This window comes from Carcharhinus amblyrhynchos, chromosome 5 (genome assembly GCF_965287045.1).
Source record: "Carcharhinus amblyrhynchos chromosome 5, sCarAmb.v2.hapA, whole genome shotgun sequence".
Lineage (NCBI taxonomy): Eukaryota > Metazoa > Chordata > Chondrichthyes > Carcharhiniformes > Carcharhinidae > Carcharhinus > Carcharhinus amblyrhynchos.
Window position 1 is genome coordinate 127,513,207 of NC_137328.1, and position 22,535 is coordinate 127,535,741.

The 22,535-nt window shown below is 46.0% G+C and overlaps 1 protein-coding gene across 1 annotated transcript in view; it reads left to right on the plus strand.

The window, feature by feature from the left end:
• The window catches only part of LOC145343524 (mucin-5B-like), a 77,357-nt gene that overhangs the window by 13,185 nt on the left and 41,637 nt on the right, over positions 1–22,535 (plus strand). The window contains exon 3 of the mRNA XM_080189775.1: positions 14,645–14,752. Within this exon, the coding sequence (XP_080045901.1) occupies positions 14,645–14,752 (108 nt within the window). The remainder of the gene's footprint in view (positions 1–14,644; positions 14,753–22,535) is intronic.

Below are 22,535 nucleotides of genomic sequence, written 5' to 3' on the forward strand. Positions count from 1 at the left end.
GGGAGAGAGGAGGTTAGCTCGCAAATAGAGAGAAATTGTCGACAGTATGAGAGGGAGGATAGGTGGGTGATGGAGAAGGGGAGCGCTCAGGCCGAAGGTTTGAGATGTGTCTATTTTAACGCTAGGAGTGTTGTTAACAAAGTGGATGAGCTTAGAGTGTGGATCGCTGCTTGGGAATGTGATGTGGTGGCCATTACAGAGACTTGGATGACTCAGGGACAGGACTGGTTACTTCAAGTGCCGGGTTTCAGATGTTTCAGGAGGGATAGGGAGGGAGGCAAAAGAGGTGGGGGAGTGGCACTGTTGATCAGGGATTGTGTAATGGCTGTAGAAAAGGTGGACGCTATGGAGGGATTACCTATGGAGTCTCTGTGGGTGGAAGTTCGGAACAGGAAGGGGTCAATAACTTTACTGGGTATTTTCTATAGACCACCCAATTGTAACAGGGATGTTGAGGAACAGATAGGGAAACAGATCCTGGAGAGATGTAATAATAACAGAGTTGTCATGATGGGAGACTTTAATTTCCCAAATATCGATTGGAATCTCCCTAGGGTAAGGGGTTTAGATGGGGAGGAGTTTGTTTGGTGTGTTCAGGAGGGTTTCCTGACACAGTGTGTGGATAAGCCTACAAGAGGAGAGGTTATACTTAATTTGGTATTAGGTAATGAACCTGGACAAGTGTCGGACCTCTCAGTGGGAGAGTATTTTGGGGATAGTGATCATAACTCTATCTCCTTTACACTAGCATTGGAAAGGGATAGGATTAGACAAGCTAGGAAAGTGTTTATCCGGAGTAAGGGGAAATTATGAAGCCATCAGGCAGGAAATTAGAGGTGTAAATTGGAAGGAGGTTTTCTTGGGGAAATGTACAGAAGTAATGTGGCAGATTTTCATAGATCATAAATCATCATCATAGAAGCCTTGCAGTACAGAAAGAGGCCCTTCGGCCTATCGAGTCTGCACCAACCATAATACCACCCAGGCCCTACCCCCAATCTGTACATATTTTACCCACTAATCCTCTCTAACCTATGCATCTACGGTCAATTTATCATGGCCAATCAATCTAACTTGCACATCTTTGGACTGTGGGAGGAAACCAGAGCACCCGGAGGAAACCCATGCAGACATGAGGAGAATGTGCAAACTCCGCAGAGACAGTGACCCAAGCTGGGAATTGAAACCAGGTCCCTGGAGCTGTGGAGCAGCAGTGCTAACCACTGTGCTACCGTGCCGCTCTGTTTGTCTGGAGTTCTGCATGACAACATTCCGATGAGACAGGGAAGTTTTGGTAGGTTACAGGAACCATGGTGCACGAAAGTTGTAATGAATCTAATCAAAAAGAAAAGAAAATCGTACAAAAGGTTCAGGGAGCTAGGTAATGTTAGAGATCTAGAGGAGTATACGGCTAATAGGAAGGAACTTAAGAAGGAAATTAGGAGAGCCAGAAGGGGTCATGAGAAGACCTGGACAGGTAAGGTTAAGGAAAACCCCAAGGCATTCTACAAGTATGTGAAGAGCAAAAGGATGAGATGTGAAGGAATAGGACCTATAAAATATGACGATGGGAAAGTTTGTATAGAACCAGTAGAAATAGCAGAGGTACTCAATGAATACTTTACTTCAGTATTCACAGTGGAAAAGGATCTTGGTGGCTCTAGTGCAGGCTTGCGGCGGACTGAAAAGCTTGAGTATGTGGACATTAAGAAAGAGGATGTGTTGGAGCTTTTGAATAGCATCAAGTTAGATAAGTTGCCGGGACCGGATAGGATGTACTCCAGGTTACTGTGGGAAGTGAGGGAAGAGATTGGTGATGATCTTTGCATCATCAATGGAGACGGGAGAGATTCCAGAGGATTGGAGGATTGCGGATGTGGTTCCTCTATTCAAGAAAGGGAGAAGAGACAGCCCAGGAAATTATCAACCGGTGAGTCTAATCTCAGTGGTTGGTAAGTTGATGGAGAAGATCCTAAGAGACGGGATTTATGAATGTTTAGAGAAGTATAGTATGATCAAAAGTGGTCAGCAAGGCTTTGTCAAAGGCAGATCATGCCTTATGCACCTGGTTGAGTTTTTTTGAAGATGTGACGAAACACATTGACGAAGGAAGAGAGGTAGGTGTGGTTTATATGGACTTCAGCAAGGCATTCGATAAGGTCCCCCATGCAAGGCTTATTGAGAAAGTGAGTGGGCGTGGGATCCAAGGGTACATTGCTTTGTGGATCCAGAAGTGGCTTGCCCACAGAAGGCAGAGAGTTGTTGTGGATGGGTGTTTTTCTGCATGGAGGTCAGTCACCAGTGGAGTGCCCCAGGGATCTGTTCTGGGACTCTTGCCCTTTGTGACTTTTATGAATGACCTGGATGAGGAAGTGGAGGGTTGGGCTGGTAAGTTTGCCAATGACACAAAGGTGTTATGGATAGTTTGGAGGAATGTCAGAAGTTGCAGCGAGACATAGATAGGATGCAAGACTGGGCGGAGAAGTGACAGATGGACTTCAACCCAGACAAGTGTGTGGTGGTTCATTTTGGCATGTCAGATGGGATGAAGGAATATAGTATTAAGGGTAAGACTCTTGGCAGTGTGGAATATCAGAAGGATCTTGGGGTCCGAGTTCATAGGACTCTCAAATCAGCTTTGCAGGTAGAGGCTGTGGTTAAGAAGACATATGGTGTACTGGCCTTCGTCAATTGAGGGATTGAGTTTAGGAGTTGAGGGATAATGCTGCAGCTGTATAAGACTCTGGTCAGACCCCACTTGGACTACTGTGCTCAGTTCTGGTTGCCTCGTTACAGGAAGGATGTGGAAGCCATTGAAAGGGTGCAGAGGAGATTTACAAGGATGTTGCCTGGATTAGGTGGCATGCCTTATGAGGATAGGTTGGGTGAGCTCGGTCTTTTCTCCTTAGAGAGACGAAGGATGAGAGGCGACCTGATAGAGGTGTATAAGATGTTGAGAGGTATTGATAGGATGGATTCTCAGAGGCTTTTTCCCAGGGCTGAAATGGCTGCCACAAGAGGACACAGGTTTAAGGTGCTGGGGAATAGGTACAGAGGAGATGTCAAGGGTAAGTTTTTCACTCAGAGAGTGGTGGGTGCGTGGAATGGGCTGCCGGCGGTGGTGGTGGAGGCGGATTCAATAGGGTCTTTTAAGAGACTTTTGGATAAGGACATGGGACTTAGTAAGATAGAGGGTTATAGGTAAGCCTAGTAGTTGGGATATGTTCGACACAACTTGTGGGCTGAAGGGCCAAACGCTTTACTAAAATCCATGTTGATGACATCCACAGCCGTTCCCTTGTTAATCATTTTTGTCACCTCCTCAAAAAAACTCAACCAAATTTGTGACTCTTGACCTCCCTCATACAAAACCATGTTGTCTATCGCTAATGAGACTATTCAGTTCTAAATGTTCTTCACTCCTGTCTCTAAGAATCCTGTTCAACAATTTCCCTACCACCGACATCAAGCTCACTGGCCTATAATTACCTGGGTTATCCTTGCTACACTTCTTAAATAATGGGAACACATTTGCTATCCTCTAATCCTCTGGGACCTCACCTGTGTCCAGTGAAGAAACAAAGATTTCTGTTAGAGGCCCAGCAATTTCATCCTTCCTGCATCTACCCTGTCCAGTCCTGTTAGATCTTATAGGTTTCTATGACATCCATCCTCATTCTTCTTAACTCCAACAAATCCTAACCAATTCAATCGCTCCTTGTACATCAGTCCCGCCATTCCAAAAATCAAGCTGGTACTCTCTCTAGAGTAAGGACACCCTCGTCAGATAAGGAAACCGAAACTGCACACAATATTCCAGGTGTAGCCTGACCAAGGCACTGTATAATTGCACTAAGACATGCCTGCTCCTGTACTTAAATCCTGTTGCTACAATATTGTGGGGGACTACGATGTTGTGGCTGTTATGGAAACATGGTTAGAACAGGGACAAGAATGGCAGTTGCAAGTTCCAGGCTACAGATGTTTCAGTAAGAGTAGGGAAGGTGGTAAAAGAGGTGAAGGAGTAGCATTGTTAATCAAGGACAGTTTAACGGCTACTGAAAGGTAGTTTTAGGGGGATCCCGCCTACTGAGGTAACATGGGCTGAAGTTAGAAATAGAAAAGGAATGGTCATGTTATTAGGAGTTTTCTACAGGCCCCCAAATAGTAATAGAGATGTGGAGGAGGAAATTGCAAAGCAGATTATGGATAGGTGTGGAGGTCACAGGGTAGTTATCATGGGTGACTTTAACTTTCCAAATATTGACTGGAACCTTTTATAGGTCGAATATTTCAGATGGGACACTTTTTGTACAGTGTGTGCAGGAGAGTTTCCTGACACAATATGTGGATAAGCTGACAAGAGGTGGGGCCACGTTGGACTTGGTACTGAATAATGAACCGGGCCAAGTGTTAGATTTGTTTGTGGGAGAGCACTTTGGAGATAGTGACCACAATTCGGTGTCTTTCATTATTGCAATGGAGAGGGATAGGGTCACACGGCAGGGCAAGGTTTATAATTGGGGCAGGGGTATTCATGATGCGATTAGGCAAGAATTAGGGAGCATACGATGGGAACAGAAACTGTCAGGGAAAGGAACAAAGGAAAAGTGGTGCTTGTTCACGGAACAAACACTGCGTGTCCTTGATAGGTATGTCCCTGTCAGGCAGGGAGGAATTGGCCGAGTGAGGGAACCATGGTTCACAAAGGAGGTTGAATTTCTTGTCAAAGCGAAAAAGGAAGAGTATGTAAGGATAAGAAAACAAGGTTCAGTTGGGTCGCTTAAGGGTTACAAGGTAGCAAGGAATGAGCTAAAAAAAAGGGCTTAGGAGAGCTAGGAGGGGGCAAGAGAAGTCCTTGGTAGGTTGGATCAAGGAAAACCCCAAGGTCACTCTTATGTAAGAAATAAAGGAATGACCAGGGTGAGGTTAGGGCCAGTCAAGGATAGTAATGGGAACTTCTGCATGGAGTCAGAAGAGATAGGAGAGGCGATGAATAAATACTTTTCTTCAGTGTTCAAGGAGAGGGGCCATGTTTTTGAGGATGAGAGTGTGATACAGGCTGATAGGCTGGAGGAGGTACATGTTCTGAGGGAAGATGTATTCGCAATTTTGAAAAACCTGAGGGTCATTAAGTCCCCTGGGCCCGATGGTATATATCCTAGGATTCTTTAGGAGGCAAGGGATGAGATTGCAGAGCCTTTGGCTTTGATCTTTGGGTCCTCACTGTCCACAGGGATGGTCATGATGTGGAGATGCTGGCATTGGACTGGGGTAAACACAGTAAGAAGTCTAATAAGTTTATTTGATAGTAAACCCACAAGCTTTTCAAACACTGTTCCTTCGTCAGGCGAGTGGAAAGTTCTGTTACACAGGGTTTAGTTCCAGAAGACTGGAGAGTGGTAAATCTTCAAGAAAGGAAATAGGAATGACCCTGATAATTATAGGCCAGTTAGTCTTACTTCAGTGGTCAGTAAGTTAATGGAAAAGGTCCTAAGGGATAGGATTTATGACCATTTGGAAAGATGCAGCTTAATCTGGGATAGTCAGTATGGATTCATGAAGGGTAGGCCTTGCCTCACAAATTTGATTGAATTCTTTGAGGAGGTAACTAAGTGTGTAGATGAAGCTAGAGCAGTTGATGTCGTATACATAGAACATAGAACATAGAACATTACAGCGCAGAACAGGCCCTTCGGCCCACGATGTTGCGCCGACCAGCTTTTTTTAAAAGAAAAACAACACTAACCCACTAATCTAAACCAATCCCATTTCGTCCATAAACCTATCCACAGATCTCTTAAACGCCCCCAAACTAGGCGCATTTACAACTGCAGCTGGCAGGGCATTCCAATCCCTCACCACCCTCTGGGTAAAGAACCTACCCCTGACATCCGTCCTATAACTACCCCCCCTTAATTTAAAGTCGTGCCCCCTCGTGCTAGCTTTCTCCATCCTAGGAAAAAGGCTATCACTATCTACCTTGTCTAAACCTCTAATCATCTTATATGTTTCAATAAGGTCCCCTCTTAGCCGCCTTCTTTCCAGCAAAAACAACCCCAAAAAAAAAATGGATTTTAGTAAAGCAATTAATGAGGTTCCCCATGGTCGGCTCACAAAGAAAGTGAGGAGGTGTGGGCTAGAGGGAAATTTGGCCAATTGGATAAGTAACTGGCTGTCTCAGAGAAGACAGAGGGCAGTGGTGAATGGAAAATTTTCATACTGGAGGCCAGTTACCAACGGTGTACCACGGGGATCAGTGCTGGGTCCTGTACTATTTGTGATTTTTATCAATGACTTGGAAGAGGGGGCTGAAGGGTGGTTAGTAAATTTGCTGATGACACCAAGATTAATGGAGTAGTGGATGAAGTGGAGGGCTGTTGTAGGCCACCAAGAGACATTGATAGGATGCAGAGCTGGGCCGAAAAGTGGCAGATGTCGTTTATTAAGTGCGAGGTGATTCATTTTGGTAGGAAAAATTTGAATGCAGATTACAGGGACAATGACAGGGTTCTGAGGAATCTTGAGGAACAGAGAGATCTTGGGGTTCATATCCACAGATCTCTGAAGGTTGCCACTCAAGTGGATAGAGCCGTGAAGAAGGGTGATAGTGTGTTAGTGTTTATTAACAGGGGGTTTGAGTTTAAGGGCCGTGGGGTTATGCTGCAATTGTACAGAACCTTGGTGAGACCACATTTGGAATATTGTGTTCAGTTCTGGTCACCTCACTTTAAGAAGGATGTGGAAGCATTGGAGAGAGTGCAGAGGAGATTTACCAGGATGCTGCCTGGTTTGGAGGGTAGGTCTTATGAGGAAAGGTTGAGAGAACTAGAGCTTTTCTGTTTGGAGCGGGGGAGGATGAGAGGTGACTTAGAGGTTTATAAGATGATGAGGGGGATAGATAGAGTGGACGTTCAGAGACTATCTCCTTGGGTGGATGTAGCTGTTACTAGGGGTCCACTTTGGTAGGAAGAATGGTAGGAAGGACTATTACTTACGTGGCGAAAAACTGCAGCAGGCGACGGTGCAGAGGGACCTCGGGGTCCTTGTGCATGAGTCGCAAAAACCCAGCTTGCAGGTGCAGCAGGTGGTCAGGAAGGCAAATGGGATGCTGGCCTTCATAGCGAGGGGGATTGAATATAAAAGTAGGGAGGTCTTGCTGCAGCTGTATAGGGCATTGGTGAGGCCGCAGCTGGAGTACTGTGTGCAGTTTTGGGCGCCGCACCTGCGCAAGGATATTTTGGCCCTGGAGGGAGTGCAGAGGAGGTTTACTAGGCTGATACCGGAGTTGAGGGGATTGAGCTATGAGGAGAGGCTGAATAAACTAGGCTTGTACTCGTTAGAGTTTAGAAGAATGAGGGGAGATCTCATTGAGACGTATAAGATGATGAATGGGATGGATAGGATAGAGGTGGAGAGACTCTTCCCACTCAAAAAAGACAGTAGGACTAGGGGGCGCAGCTTCAAGATAAAGGGGAGGCGGTTTAGAACGGAGTTGAGGAGGAACTTCTTCACTCAAAGGGTGGTGAATCTCTGGAATTCTCTGCCCGTTGAAGTGGTGGAGGCTGCCTCGCTAAATAATTTTAAGAAGCGGGTTGATGGGTTTTTGATAAGAGAGGGGATTAAGGGTTATGGGGAGAGGGCGGGAATGTGGAACTGAGCCACAACAGATCAGCCATGATCTTATTGAATGGCGGGGCAGGCTCGAAGGGCTAGATGGCCTACTCCTGCTCCTATTTCTTATGTTCTTATGTTCTTATAACTATAAAGTTCATGGTGGCAGATATAGGAGGGATGTCCGAGGTAGATTCTTTACTCAGAGAGTGGTTGGGGTGGGGAATGGACTGCCTGCTCTGATAGTGGAGTCGGACACTTTAGGAACTTTCAAACGGTTATTGGATAGGCACATGGAGCACACCAGAATGATAGGGAGTGGGATAGCTTGGTTTTGGTTTTGAACAAAGCTCGGCACATTGAGGGCTGAAGGGCCTGTACTTTGCTGTACTGTTCTATGTTCTGTGAAGGCCAAAATACTATTTGTCTTCTTTACTGCCTGCTGCACTTATATACTTACTGTCAGGTACTGGTGTACGATGACAGCCAAGTTTTGTTGCACATTCCCCTTTCCTAATTTAAGGTCATTCAGATAGTAATCTACCTTCAGTTTTGCTACCAAAGTGGATAACCTCTCATTTATTCACATTATACTGCATCTGACAATCATTTGCCCACTCACTCAACTTGTCCAAATCACATTGAAGTATCTCTGCATCCTCCTCACACCTTACCTTTCCACTCTAGGGACCAGGTCAGAAAACCCAAGTATATTATGAATTTAGACTAGAACCCAACTATTTTTGATCTTAGCATTAGTGTGAGTGTAAGGTGTTCCACTTCAGGTATGATTCTATTGACCCACTAGGAAGCTTTTATCAAAATAAATTTTATTTCAGAACATAGAACACTACAGCACAAACAGGCCCTTCAGCCCACAAGTTGCGCCGATCACATCTATACCTACTAAGCCATAGACCTATCTATAACCCCCATTAGATCCCATATACTCATCCAGAAGTCTTTTAAAAGACCCCAGCAAGTTCGCCTCCACCACCACCGACGGCAGCCGATTCCATTCACTCACCACCCTCTGAGTGAAAAACTTAACTCAAACATCTCCTCTGCTTTCCTGCACCTTAAATCTCTCGTAGGGACCATTTCAGCCCGGGGAAATAGTCTCTGAGAATCCACCCTATCCATTCCTCTCAACATTTTATAAACCTCTATCAGGTTGCCTCTCAACCTTCGTCTCTCCAGGGAGAAGAGTCCCAGCTCCCTCAACCTATCTTCATAAGGCACACCTCCCAATCAGGCAACATCCTTGTAAATCTCCTCTGCACCCTCTCAATAGCTTCCACATCCTTCCTGTAGTGAGGCGACCAGAACTGCACACAGTACTCCAAGTGGGGTCTGACAAGGGTCTTATAAAGTTGCAGCATTACCTCCCGACTCCTAAACTCAATCCCTCAATTAATGAAGGCCAGTACACCATACGCCTTCTTGACCACATCCTCCACCTGCAAGGCCGATTTAAGAGTCCTGTGGACCCAGACCCCAAGATCCTTCGGCTCTTCAACACAGCTAAGACTCCTACCCTTGATATTGTATTCCTTCATCCCATTGGTCCTGCCAAAATGGACCACTACACATTTATCTGCATTGGAGTCCATCTGCCACTTCTCCGCCCAGCCTTGCATGCTATCTATGTCCTGCTGCGACTTCTGACATCCCTCCAGACCATCCACAACACCACCAACCTTCGTATCGTCGGCGAACTTACTTACCCATCCCTCCACTTCCTCATCCAGGTCATTTATGAAAATTTTAACAATATAATTTAAATATAACAAATTACATGCGCTTAACTTTTATCAGTTAAAATACAGCAAGACACAATTCTTCACTATAAGCCTTAGTTCCAATTGAAGCAATATTCCTTATAAATTTAAACTCCTCTTCAAATTAGTTAACAAACAACACTAGCTAATCTGGGCTGCTGGTCCTCAAGCTTCCAGAACACCTCTGGAGAGAAGAGATCATTTCTCCTAGCAGGTCCAAAACAGCAAACTCTAGAGAGAGAGCGAGAGAGAGAGAAAGAGCGAGAAAGAGACCTCCATAGAACATAGAACATTACAGCGCAGTACAGGCCCTTCGGCCCTCGATGTTGCGCCAACCTGTGAAACCAACCTAAAGCCCATCTAACCTACACTATTCCAATATCATCCATATGTTTATCCAATGACCATTTAAATGCCCTTACTGTTGGCGAGTCCACTACTGTTGCAGGCAGGGCATTCCACACCCTTACTACTCTCTGAGTAAAGAACCAACCTTTGACGTCTGCCCTATATCTATCACCCCTCAATTTAAAGCTATGTCCCTTCCTGCTCCTTGCAGATCCAAGCAGAAACTTAGTCAAAAGGATAAAGGAAGCATACGGTAGGTTTGGTAGGAAGGACTATTACTTACGTGGCGAAAAACTGCAGCAGGCGACGGTGCAGAGGGACCTCGGGGTCCTTGTGCATGAGTCGCAAAAACCCAGCTTGCAGGTGCAGCAGGTGGTCAGGAAGGCGAATGGGATGCTGGCCTTCATCGCGAGGGGGATTGAATATAAAAGTAGGGAGGTCTTGCTGCAGCTGTATAGGGCATTGGTGAGGCCGCAGCTGGAGTACTGTGTGCAGTTTTGGGCGCCGCACCTGCGCAAGGATATTTTGGCCCTGGAGGGAGTGCAGAGGAGGTTTACTAGGCTGATACCGGAGTTGAGGGGATTGAGCTATGAGGAGAGGCTGAATAAACTAGGCTTGTACTCGTTAGAGTTTAGAAGAATGAGGGGAGATCTCATTGAGACGTATAAGATGATGAATGGGATGGATAGGATAGAGGTGGAGAGACTCTTCCCGCTCAAAAAAGACAGTAGGACTAGGGGGCACAGCTTCAAGATAAAGGGGAGGCGGTTTAGAACGGAGTTGAGGAGGAACTTCTTCACTCAAAGGGTGGTGAATCTCTGGAATTCTCTGCCCGTTGAAGTGGTGGAGGCTGCCTCGCTAAATATTTTTAAGAAGCGGGTTGATGGGTTCTTGATAAGAGAGGGGATTAAGGGTTATGGGGAGAGGGCGGAAAAGTGGAACTGAGCCACAACAGATCAGCCATGATCTTATTGAATGGCGGGGCAGGCTCGAAGGGCTAGATGGCCTACTCCTGCTCCTATTTCTTATGTTCTTATGTTCTTAAAACCGACAAAACCTTTGAGGAGTAGTAGGAATGAACTTAAACATAGAATTAGGAGGGCTAAAGGGGTCTTTGAAATGTCTTTAGCAAATAGGGTCAAGGAGAATCCCAAGGCTTAAATGCATATATTAGGAGCAAGAGGAAGACTAGGCCCACTCAAAGACAATGGAGGGAAGTTATGTGTGGAACCACAGGAAGTAGGTGAAATGAATCCTTTGTATTCATTTCTCCCTCAGTATCTTCTCCAAAAGCTTTCCCACCACTGATGTCAGGCTCACCGACCTATAATTTCCAGGGTTATCCCTGTTTCCTTTCTTAAACAAGGGAACAACATTGGCTATTCTCCATCCTCTGGAACCTCAGCTGTGGTCAAAGAGGTTGTGAAGATGTCTGTTATGGCTCCAGCTATTTCTCCCCTTGCCTCCCGCAGTAACCTGGGATCGATCCCAGCTGGATCCAGGGACTTGTCTACCTTGATGCAATTTAGGATGCTCAACACTTCCTCCTTCTATATATTGATGTTCTCAAGAGTATTCACACATCTATCTCTGACCTCAACATCAGTCATGTCCTTCTCCTTGGTGAATACCGATACAAAGGATTCATTTCACCTACTTCCTATGGTTCCACACATAACTTCCCTCCATTGTCTTTGAGTGGGCCTAGTCTTCCTCTTGCTCCCCTTGCTCCTAATACATGCATTTAAGCCTTGGTATTCTCCTTGACCCTATTTGCTAAAGACATTTCAAGGCCCCCTTTAGCCCTCCTGATTCTATGTTTAAGTTCATTCCTACTACTCCTCAAAGGTTTTGTCGGTTTTTAGATGCCTAAACCTATCGTATGCTTCCTTTATCCTTTTGACTAAGCTTACAATTTTCCTGGTCATCCATGGTCCCCAAGTCCTGCCTTTTCTATCCTTTTTTCGCGGGGATATGCCTCTTCAAACAACCAGCCTTTAAAAGCTTCTCACATGCCAGAGGTGAATTTGCCCTCAAATAGCTGTTCCCAATCCATACTCCCCAGGTCCTGTTTAATTTGGATGTAATTGGCCCTCACCCAATTAAACACCCTCACCTGAGGGCCACTGTTGTCCTTATCCATGACTACCCAAAATCTTATGGAATTATTGGAGTCGGAGCAAGGAAGGCAGTGAGTGGAACGCAAAACTGCACAGGTGCCTGACGTCAGCCAGTAGTGCGCGGAAGGTTTAAAAAGCAGGCCGCTCGATTCAGCGGGCAGCGTTGAGAGCGGGCGGCGGAGTGAGAGGGAGCAGAGTGGGATGGCTTTGGCTCAAACAGGCTTTGGCGTGAACAGACAGAGGTGAGGGTAGGTTCCAGAAAGTATTTTTTGTTTCTTCAGAGTAGAAAGGATGCCAGGCAGGATGTTGGAATGCTCCTGTTGCAGGATGTGGGAAGTCAGGGAGACCTCCGGTCTGCCTACAATGACACCTGCAAGAGGTGCATCCAGCTGCAGCTCCTAACAAACCGCATTAAGGAACTGGAGCAGGAGCTGGATGACCTCTGGAGCATTTGGGAGAATGAGAAGTTTATAAATAATAGCTTCAGGGAGGTAGTTACACCAAAGGCACAGAGCACAGGTAATTGGGTTACCGTCAGGCGAGGGAAGGGGAAAGGGCTGGCAGAGCAGGGTTCCCCTGTAGCCATTCCCCTCCACAACAGGTATACCAATTTGGATACTGTTGTGGGAGATACCTTACCTGGGACAAGCTAACCACTGCCCCATCGTGCCACGCAGTAATATTTCCCAGTCCATCGTGGTCAATTCATGCCCCATACTATCATAATTATCTTTATCGAGATTCAGGACTGGTCTCAGAATCAACTTCATCATTATCCACATTGACAAAGAATTCTACCATATTATGGTCACTCGTCTCCCAGGATTCTCTCACAATTAGATTGCCAACTAATCTTTTTTCATTGCACAGCACCCAGTCTAATATGGTCTGTCCTATGCTGGTTCCTCAATGTATTGCTCCAGAAAACCATCCTATATGCACTCCTCTATTGCACTGTGACTAATTTGACTCTCCCAATCTATATGCAGATTAAAGTCGCCCAAAATCACAGATGTTCCTTTAACACATGCATCTCTGATTTCCTGTCTAATGCTTTTTCCAACATTACCACTACAGTTTGGTGGTCTGTATACCACCCCCAGCAATGTTTTTTGCCCCTTGTTGTTTTTTAACTCAACCCATACAGATTCCACATCATCTATGCTAGTATCATTCCTCAATATGTGTCAATATCATCTTTAATCAACAATGCAACTCCACCACCTTTTCCTTTCCATCTGAACTTCCTAAACACTGAATAACCTCAATGTTTAGTTCCCATCCTTGCTCATCTTGGAGCCATGTTTCCATTATGCCAACCATAACACAACCCTTTACATCTATCTGTGTAACTAATTCATCCACTTTGTTTTGAATGCCCCGAGCATTCAGGTGGGCACCTTTAACAATTCCTTTCCCTTTCCTGCTATTTTTTACTCAGCCCTTACCTGACTCTGGACCTTGATTTCTCTGCCTATCACTTTCCTTTATTCTCCTTACTGTCTTTTCCTCTTGTTCTTTATTCCCTCTGCTCTGAATTCTTGCAAAGGTTCCCATCCTCCTGCCATATTAGTTTAAACCCTCCACAACCACTCTAGCAAGTTCGCCCTCAACGACATCAGTCCTGATCCTACCCAGGTATAACCCACCCAGTTTCTACAGGTCCCACAACCTCCTGGTCCCAATACCTTGGGAATCTAAAACCCTTCACCAACACCATCTTTTCAGCCACATATTCATCCTATGTATTCTGCTGTTTCTACTCTGACCATACATGGCACAGGCAGTAATCCTGAGATCACTACCTTTGAGGTCCTACTTTTCAGCTTGCTTCATAGCTCCCTATATTCTGCTTTTAGGACCTCACCCTTTTTTTGCCTATGTCATTTGTAATAACATGTACTACAACCATTGACTGTTCACCCTCCCCCTTCAGAATGTTCTGCAGCCGCTCCAAGACACCCTTGATGTTAGTACCAAGGAGGCAACATATCATCCTGGAGTCTCATTTGCAGCCACATATCTATTCCCCTTACAATTGAATTCCCAATAGCTATTGCATTCCCACACTTTTTCTCCTCCCCTCTGCAGCAGAACCAACTGTGATGCAACAAATTTGGCTCTTACTTGTTTACCTGAAAGGCCATTCCCCTCAACAGTATCCAAAACAGAATATCAGTTTTGCTGGGGAATAACCACAGGAGATTCCTGCACTGCCTAACTCTCTTGGCCTGCCTGGTGGTCACTCGTTCTTTTCCTGTCCGTGGAGAATGAGCCTGCAGTGTGACTACCTCTCTATACGTGCTATCTATGATACCCTGTGACTCACAGATGCTCCACAGTGATCCCGACTACTGCTCCAGCTCCGAAACAGGAGCTTCCAGGAGCTGCAACTGGAGACATTTCCTGCACACATGCTGGCCTAGGGCACTGGAAGTGTTCCCGGCCTCCCACATGGAGCACAAAGAGCAGATCATGAGTTTCTCCTTTTATTTTGTACTGTGTCTCCACAGTTGACAATGCTTCCAATCTTTGTACCAACTGCAAATTTTGAAATCATGTCCTCAGCACCATGGTTAAGATGATTAGTCTGCCACTTAGTCTGTAGCTAACACGTTCCTCAATGATGTATTGTATTGTTTGTATCTCTAATGATGTTGGATACTGACAGCTTCGCTATCATTACATTCTCAAATTTCAGGTTAATATGGTGCTTCAACTTGAAAAGTGATTTATAAAATAATTTAAACTGTTTGTTCAATGTTCTATATTCTTTCCTAGGGCTTCGAGTTAATGGATACTGAGGACAAAAAGGCATGTTGTCAGCAGTGTGTCCAAGTAAGATGTGTTCACACCCTTTCTGATGGGATTACAACCATTCAGCTTGAGGTACGGAACTACACTGAGGCTTTCAGAAAAATAGCAGGACTCAGATCTCAGCAGTTCACAAAATGGAAGAGGGACTGTGGAAAAAAATTAACTAGACCATCCGTTTGTATCCCTCTATTCCCAGTCTGTTCATGTGGCTGTGTAGAGAAGTCTTAAATGATCCTAGCGTGTCTGCCTCAACCACCTTGCTTGGTAATGCATTCCAGGCCCCCACCACCCTCTGTGTAAAATACATCTCCCACATATCTGTATTGAATCTTGCCCCCCTTACCTTGAACTTGTGACCCCTTGTGTTTGTCATTTCCGACCTGGGAAAAATCTTTCAACTGTTAGCCTATCTATGCCCTTCATAATTTTATAAACTTCTATTAGGTCGCCCCTCAACCTCCATCTTTCTAGGGAGAACAACCCTTGTTTACTCAATCTCACCTCATAGCTAAGACCCTCCATACCAGGCAACATCCTGGTAAACCTTTTCTGCACTCTCTCCAAAGCCTCCACATCCTTCCGGTAGTGTGGTGACCAGAACTGGATGCAGTAGTTCAAATGTGGCCTAACCATCGTTCTATATAACTGCAACATCATATGCCAACTTTTATACTCTATGTCCCGTCCAACAAAGGCAAGAACGCCATATGCCTTCTTCACCACCTTTTCCATCTGTGTTGCCACCTTTAAGGATCTGTCGACTTGCACACCCAGATCCCTCTGTGTATCTATACTCCTGATGGTTCTGCCATTTATTGTACAGCTCCCCCCTGCATTAGATCTATCAAAATGCATCACTTCGCATTTATCTGGATTAAATTCCATCTGCCATTTCTCCGCCCAATTTTCCAGCCTACCTTTATCCTGCTGTACTCCCTGACAATGTTCACCACTATCCGCAACTCCAGCAATCTTTGTGCCGTCCGCAAACTTACTAATCAGACCAGCTACATCTTCCTGCAAATCATTTATATACATCACAAACAGCAGAGGTCCCAGTATAGACCCCTGTGGAACACCACTAATCATGATGCGGAGATGCCGGCATTGGGCTGGGGTAAATACAGTAAGAAGTCTCACAACACCAGGTTAAAGTCCAACAGGTTTATTTGGTAGCAAACACGACTAACTTTCGGAGTGCTGCTCCTTCGTCAGGTATGTGGGAGTTCTGTTCACAAACAGGGCATATAAAGATACAAACTCAATTTATAGAATAATGAGCCTTTACAGGTAATAAAGTCTTAAAGGTACAGACAATATGAGTGGAGAGAGAGTTAAGCACAGGTTAAAGAGATGTATATTTTCTCCAGACAGTTAGTGAGATTTTTGGAAGTCCAGGCAAGTTGTGGGGGTGGCAGACAGTGTGACATGAACCCAAGATCCCATTTGAGGCCATCCTCATGTGTGCGGAACTTGGCTGTCAGTCTCAGCGACTCCGCACTGTCGTGTGTCATGAAGACTGCCTTGGAGAACACTTACCCAAAGATCAGAGGCCGAATGCCTGTGACTGCTGAAGTGTTCCCTAATAGGAAGAGAACAGTCTTTGCTGGTGATTGTCGAGTGGTGTTCATTCATCTGTTGTCGTAGTGTCTGCATGGTCTCCCCAATGTATCATGCCTTGGGACATCCTTTCCTGCAGCGTATCAGGTAGACAACATTGCCCAAGTTGCAAAAGTATGTACCGTGTACCTGGTGGATGGTGTTCTCACATGAGATGATGGCATCCATGTCGATGATCTGGCATGTCTTGCAGAGATTGCTGTGGCAGGGTTGTGTGGTATCATGGTCACTGTTCTCCTGAAGGTTGAGTAGTTTGCTGCGGACAATTGTCTGTTTGAGGTTGTACGATTGTTTGAAGGCAAGAAGTGAGGGTGTGGGAATGGCCTTGGTGAGATGTTCGTCTTCTTGGATTCTTGAGTTGCATTCTTGGACACACTCATCTCCATCAAGGATGATCACCTCAGCACCTCACTGTACTGAAAGCTCATGGATAACCTCACAATGCTCCACTTCTCCAGCTTCCACTCTAAACATGTTAAAGAAGCCATCCCCTATGGACAAGCCCTCCGTATACACAAAATCTGCTCAGATGAGGAGGATCACAATAGACATCTCCAGACACTGAAAGATGCCCTCATAAGAACAGGATATGCCACTCGACTCATCAATCGACAGTTCTGACGCACCACAGCGAAAAACCGCACTGACCTCCTCAGAAGACAAACATGGGACATGGTGGACAGAGTACCCTTCGTCGTCCAGTACTTCCCAGGAGTATTCCACGGCAAGTGTGCCGATAAAACTCCAGCCATTATCTGTAATCTCATGCTCTTTAACTTTAAATAGCCATCTGCTTTCTAAGACCTTTTTGAAAGCCTTCTGAAATTCTAAATAAATCACGTCCACTTGTTCCCCTCGCTCAACTCTACTAGTTACATCCTCTGTCCCTTTAAGAAATGCATTTTAATCATGTCCTCTGGAGTTTTTTTTAAGCTGGCATTTTTGGTTTTGGCACTATGTTGTCCATACTGGTGTTCTCTAATTGTTTCTGAAGCCATATCATGGGCATCTTGTTTATTTTCAATTTGGTCTAATGCAGTGTCCTGGAGTTTTATGGCCCTTTCTGAATTGTTGGGTGAAGAATGATTGACAAGTCAACTGGTATCTTGGTGTAATGAAGGGGAAGGTGATCTCCTCTCGGAGGACTAACATTCAACCACTCAAAGAGAAGTACCTCCCTTCATAATCTATTAAGGACTGTGTGATGAATAGTACGATCAGCATACAGGAATTTTTAGTCATTAAATTAAAGTAACTAAACAAAGATAGTACAGCATAGGACCAAGCCCGTCGGACCTCCAAGCCTCCATTGACCATGTTGCCCTTTCTTGACCAACTGCTTGTATTCTCCTATTTCCTGGAAATAGGCACATTTGTGTCAGGCAATACAGCGGGATATAGTTAGGCTGGTATATTGGGCAGATAAATGGCAGATGGAATTTAATCCTGATAAATGTGAGGTGATGCATTTTGGAAGAAATAATGTAGGGGGGAGTTGTATGATAAAGGGTAGACCTATAAAGAGTACAGAAGCGCAGAGGGACCTGGGGGTGCAAGTGCACAAGTCTTTGAAGGTGGCAGTACAGATGGAGAAGGTTGCAAAGAAAGCTTATGGTATGATAGCCTTTATAGGAAGGGACTAGAGTACAAGAGCTGGCGTCTAATGTTGCAGTTGGATAGAACATTGGTTAGACCACATTTGGAGTACTGCATCCAGTTCTGGTTGCCTTACTACCGGAAGGATGTGGAGACCCTGGAAAGAGTGCAGAGGAGGTTTACCAGGATGCTGCCTGGTATGGAAGGACTGGGTTATGAGGAAAGATTGGGCAAACTGGGGCTGTTTTCCTTAGAAAGACGGAGAATGAGGGGAGATCTAATAAAGGTGCATAAGATTATGAAGGTTATAGATAAACAGTGGTAAGCTTTTTCCTAGATTGGAAACAAATATTACGAGGGGCCACGGGCTTAGGGTGAGGGGGGCAAGGTATAATTCGGATGTTAGAACATAGAACATTACAGCGCAGAACAGGCCCTTCGGCCCACGATGTTGCGCTGACAGAGGGAGGTTTTTCACACAGAGGGTTATGGGGGTATGGAATGCACTGCCAAGTAAGGTGGTGGAGGCAGACACGCTGGAGTTGTTTAAGGGATACTTAGATAGGCACATGAGCGGAATAGAGATGGAGGGATATAGGAGACTGTTTTACATATGGATCAAGAGCCTTGGGACGTCCCTGGGAATCAATTGATTCCTATGGACCTTCCAACATATTTTCTGGCTCACTTGTTTTACTTTTGAGCTTCTGGGGATTCCCTCGAATGTTTGCATAAGATGTGCATGTTATTGATGTTTTTCTCTTTTAATCCACAGGTGCTTCTGTCTGCCTTGTGGTCCAACAAGGGGCATACACGCTGTGGGTCGTACGAGGGCTGCTCTTGGATGTTTCGAGAGTTGCCTAGTGCTTCACATCGTTAGTGTGTGCTTAAACTGGACCTGACGCTGGGCAACACGACAGCTCAGTGAATATCACTGTTTGCTGTGCAGATACATGGATTTGGGCCAGTATCTGCACATTCTCCCCATGTTTGCGTGGGTTTTCTCCGGGTGCTCCAGTGTACTCCCACACCCAAAGATGTGCTCTTAGGCTGATTGGTGTAACAAATTGTCCCTAAATTAGTCTCCCCTCAATCTGGTTCCAATGTGGAGTGCCATAAGCGTAGACAAGGGTCACGGGTGGAAGAGGGAACTCACAATGTTAAAATGGCAGCACGGGCTCGTTGGGCCGAAGGGCCTGTTTCCCGTGCTGTGTTCTTTGTTCTTTGTTCAGAAGGATGTGGAGGCTTTGGAGAGGCTACAGAGAAGATTTACTTGCATGTTGCTGGGCATGGAGGGCATGAGCTATGAGAAGAGGTTGGAGAAACTTGGTTTGTTCTCACTGGAGCGACGGAGGTTGAGGGGCCACCTGATAGAAGTCTACTAGATTATGAGAGGCACAGACAGAGTGGATAGTCAGAAGCTTTTTCCCAGGGTGGGAGAGTCAATACCCCTAGGGGGTATAGGGAGTTTAAGGTGCGAGGGCCAAGGTTAAAGGAGATGTACAAGGCAGGTTTTTTACACAGAGGGTGGTGAGTGCCTGGAACTCACTGCCAGGGGAGGTAGTGAAAACAGAGACAATAGTTACTTTTGAGTGGCACCTTGACAAATACATGAATAAGATGGGAATGGAGGAATATGGTCCCCAAAAGGGCATGGGGCTTTAGTTAAGTCAGGCAGCATTGTGAGTGCAGTCTTGGAAGGCTGAAGGGCATGTTCCTGTGCTGTAATTTTCTTTGTTCTCTTTCTTTGTTCTAGAGGACATAGTACAAAGAACAGGAACAAAGAAAAGTACAGTACAGGAACGGACCCTTCAGCCCTCCAAGCATGCACCAATCATAATGTTCTAACTAAAGGCTGGAACAAGGAGATAGTTCAGTTGACCACAAGAGGTTATTACAGAAGGTCAGGGGGCATGGAGTTGGGGGTAGGGTGTTAGCGTGGATAGAGGATTGGTTGTCAAATAGGAGGCAGAGAGTGGGGGTCAATGGGTGCTATTCGGATTGGCGGTTGGTGACTAGTGGAGTGCCCCAGGGGTCGGTGCTGGGGCCTCAGCTATTTACCATTTATATAGATGATCTGGAGGAAGGAACCAAGTGTATGGTGTCGAAATTTGCTGATGACACCAAGATTGGTGGAACGGCAAGTTGTGTGGAGGGTGTGGAAAGTCTGCAGAAGGATCTAGATAGGCTGGGCAAATGGACCAGGAACTGGCAAATGGAATTTAATGTTGGCAAGTGTGAGGTGGTCCACTTTGGTAGGAATAATGGTAGGAAGGACTATTACTTACATGGCAAAAAACTGCAGCATGCGACGGTGCAGAGGGACCTCGGGGTCCTTGTGCATGAGTCGCAAAAACCCAGCCTGCAGGTGCAGCTGGTGGTCAGGAAGGCGAATGGGATGCTGGCCTTCATAGCGAGGGGGATTGAATATAAAAGTAGGGAGGTCTTGCTGCAACTGTACAGGGCACTGGTGAGGCCGCAGCTGGAGTACTGTGTGCAGTTTTGGGCGCCGCACTTATGCAAGGATATTTTGGCCTTGGAGGGAGTGCAGAGGAGGTTTACTAGGCTGATACCGGAGTTGAGGGGGTTGAACTATGAGGAGAGGCTGAATAAACTAGGCTTGTACTCGTTAGAGTTTAGAAGAATGAGGGGAGATCTCATTGAGACGTATAAGATGATGAATGGGATGGATAGGATAGAGGTGGAGAGACTCTTCCCGCTCAGAAAGGACAGTAGGACTAGGGGGCACAGCCTCAAGATAAAGGGGGGGCGGTTTAGTACGGAGTTGAGGAGGAACTTCTTCACTCAAAGGGTGGTGCATCTCTGGAATTCTCTGCCCGTTGAAGTGGTGGAGGCTGCCTCGCTAAATATTTTTAAGACGCCGGTTGATAGGTTTTTGATAAGCGAGGGGATTAAGGGTTATGGGGAGAGGGCGGGAATGTGGAACTGAGCCACGACAGATCAGCCATGATCTTATTGAATGGCGGGGCAGGCTTGAAGGGCTAGATGGCCTACTCCTGCTCCTATTTCTTATGTTCTTATGTTCTAATGACCAGGTGCTTAACGAGCCGGTCTCGAGGAAGGCCTTTAGATATATGGATGTCTTCTGGGAAAGAGGGACCTGATAGAGGTCTACAAAATTATGAGAAGCATAGTCAACAGGGAGGATAGTCAGAGGCTTTTTCCCAGGATGGAAATGTCAATGACAAGGAAGCACAGATTGAAGGTAAGAGGGGGAAAATTTAAGGGAGATGTATGGGGAAGTTTTTTCACACAAAAGATGGTGGGTGCCTGGAACACGCTGCTAGAGGAAGTGATGTAAGCAGGCACATTTGCCACATTTTAGAGACATCTGCATAGATACGTGAATAGGGAGATGACACTAAGATGACTGGTAAAGCCAAGTGTGCAGAGGACACTGAATGTCTGCAAAGGGATAGAGATAGTTCATGTGAGTGGGCAAGGGTCTGGCAGAAACTACAAAAGGTTGTGAATGTAGCCCCATCCACCACGCAAACCAGCCTCCATCGATTGACTCTGTCTACACTTCCCGCTATCTCGGCAAAGCAGCCAGCATAATTAACATAAGAACATAAGAAATAGGAGCAGGAGTAGGCCATCTAGCCCCTCGAGCCTGCCCCGCCATTCAATAAGATCATGGCTGATCTGTCGTGGCTCAGTTCCACATTCCCGCCCTCTCCCCATAACCCTTAATCCCCTCGCCTATCAAAAACCCATCAACCCGCGTCTCAAAAATATTTAGCGAGGCAGCCTCCACCACTTCAACGGGCAGAGAATTCCAGAGATTCACCACCCTTTGAGTGAAGAAGTTCCTCCTCAACTCCGTTCTAAACCACACCCCCCTTTATCTTAAGGCTGTGCCCCCTAGTCCTACTATCCTTTCCGAGCGGGAAGAGCCTCTCCACCTCTGTCCTATCCATCCCATTCATCATCTTATATGTCTCAATGAGATCTCCCCTCATTCTTCTAAACTCTAACAAGTACAAGCCTAGTTTATTCAGCCTCTCCTCATAGCTCAACCCCCTCAACTCCGGTATCAGCCTAGTAAACCTCCTCTGCACTCCCTCCAAGGCCAAAATATCCTTGCGTAAGTGCGGCGACCAAAACTGCACATAGTACTCCAGCTGCGGCCTCACCAATGCCCTATACAGCTGCAGCAAGACCTCCCTACTTTTATATTCAATCCCCCTCGCTATGAAGGCCAGCATCCCATTCGCCTTCCTGATCACCTGCTGCACCTGCAGGCTGGGTTTTTGCGACTCATGCACAAGGACCCCGAGGTCCCTCTGCACCGTCGCCTGCTGCAGTTTTTCGCCACGTTAGTAATAGTCCTTCCTACCATTATTCCTACCAAAGTGGACCACCTCGCACTTGCCAACATTAAATTCCATTTGCCAGTTCCTGGCCCATTCGCCCAGCCTATCTAGATCCTTCTGCAGACTCTCCACACCCTCCGCGTAATTTGCCGTTCCACCAATCTTGGTGTCATCAGCAAATTTCGACACCATACACTCGGTTCCCTCCTCCAGATCATCTATATAAATGGTAAATAGCTGAGGCCCCAGCACCGACCCCTGGGGCACTCCACTAGTCACCAACCGCCAATCCGAATAGCATC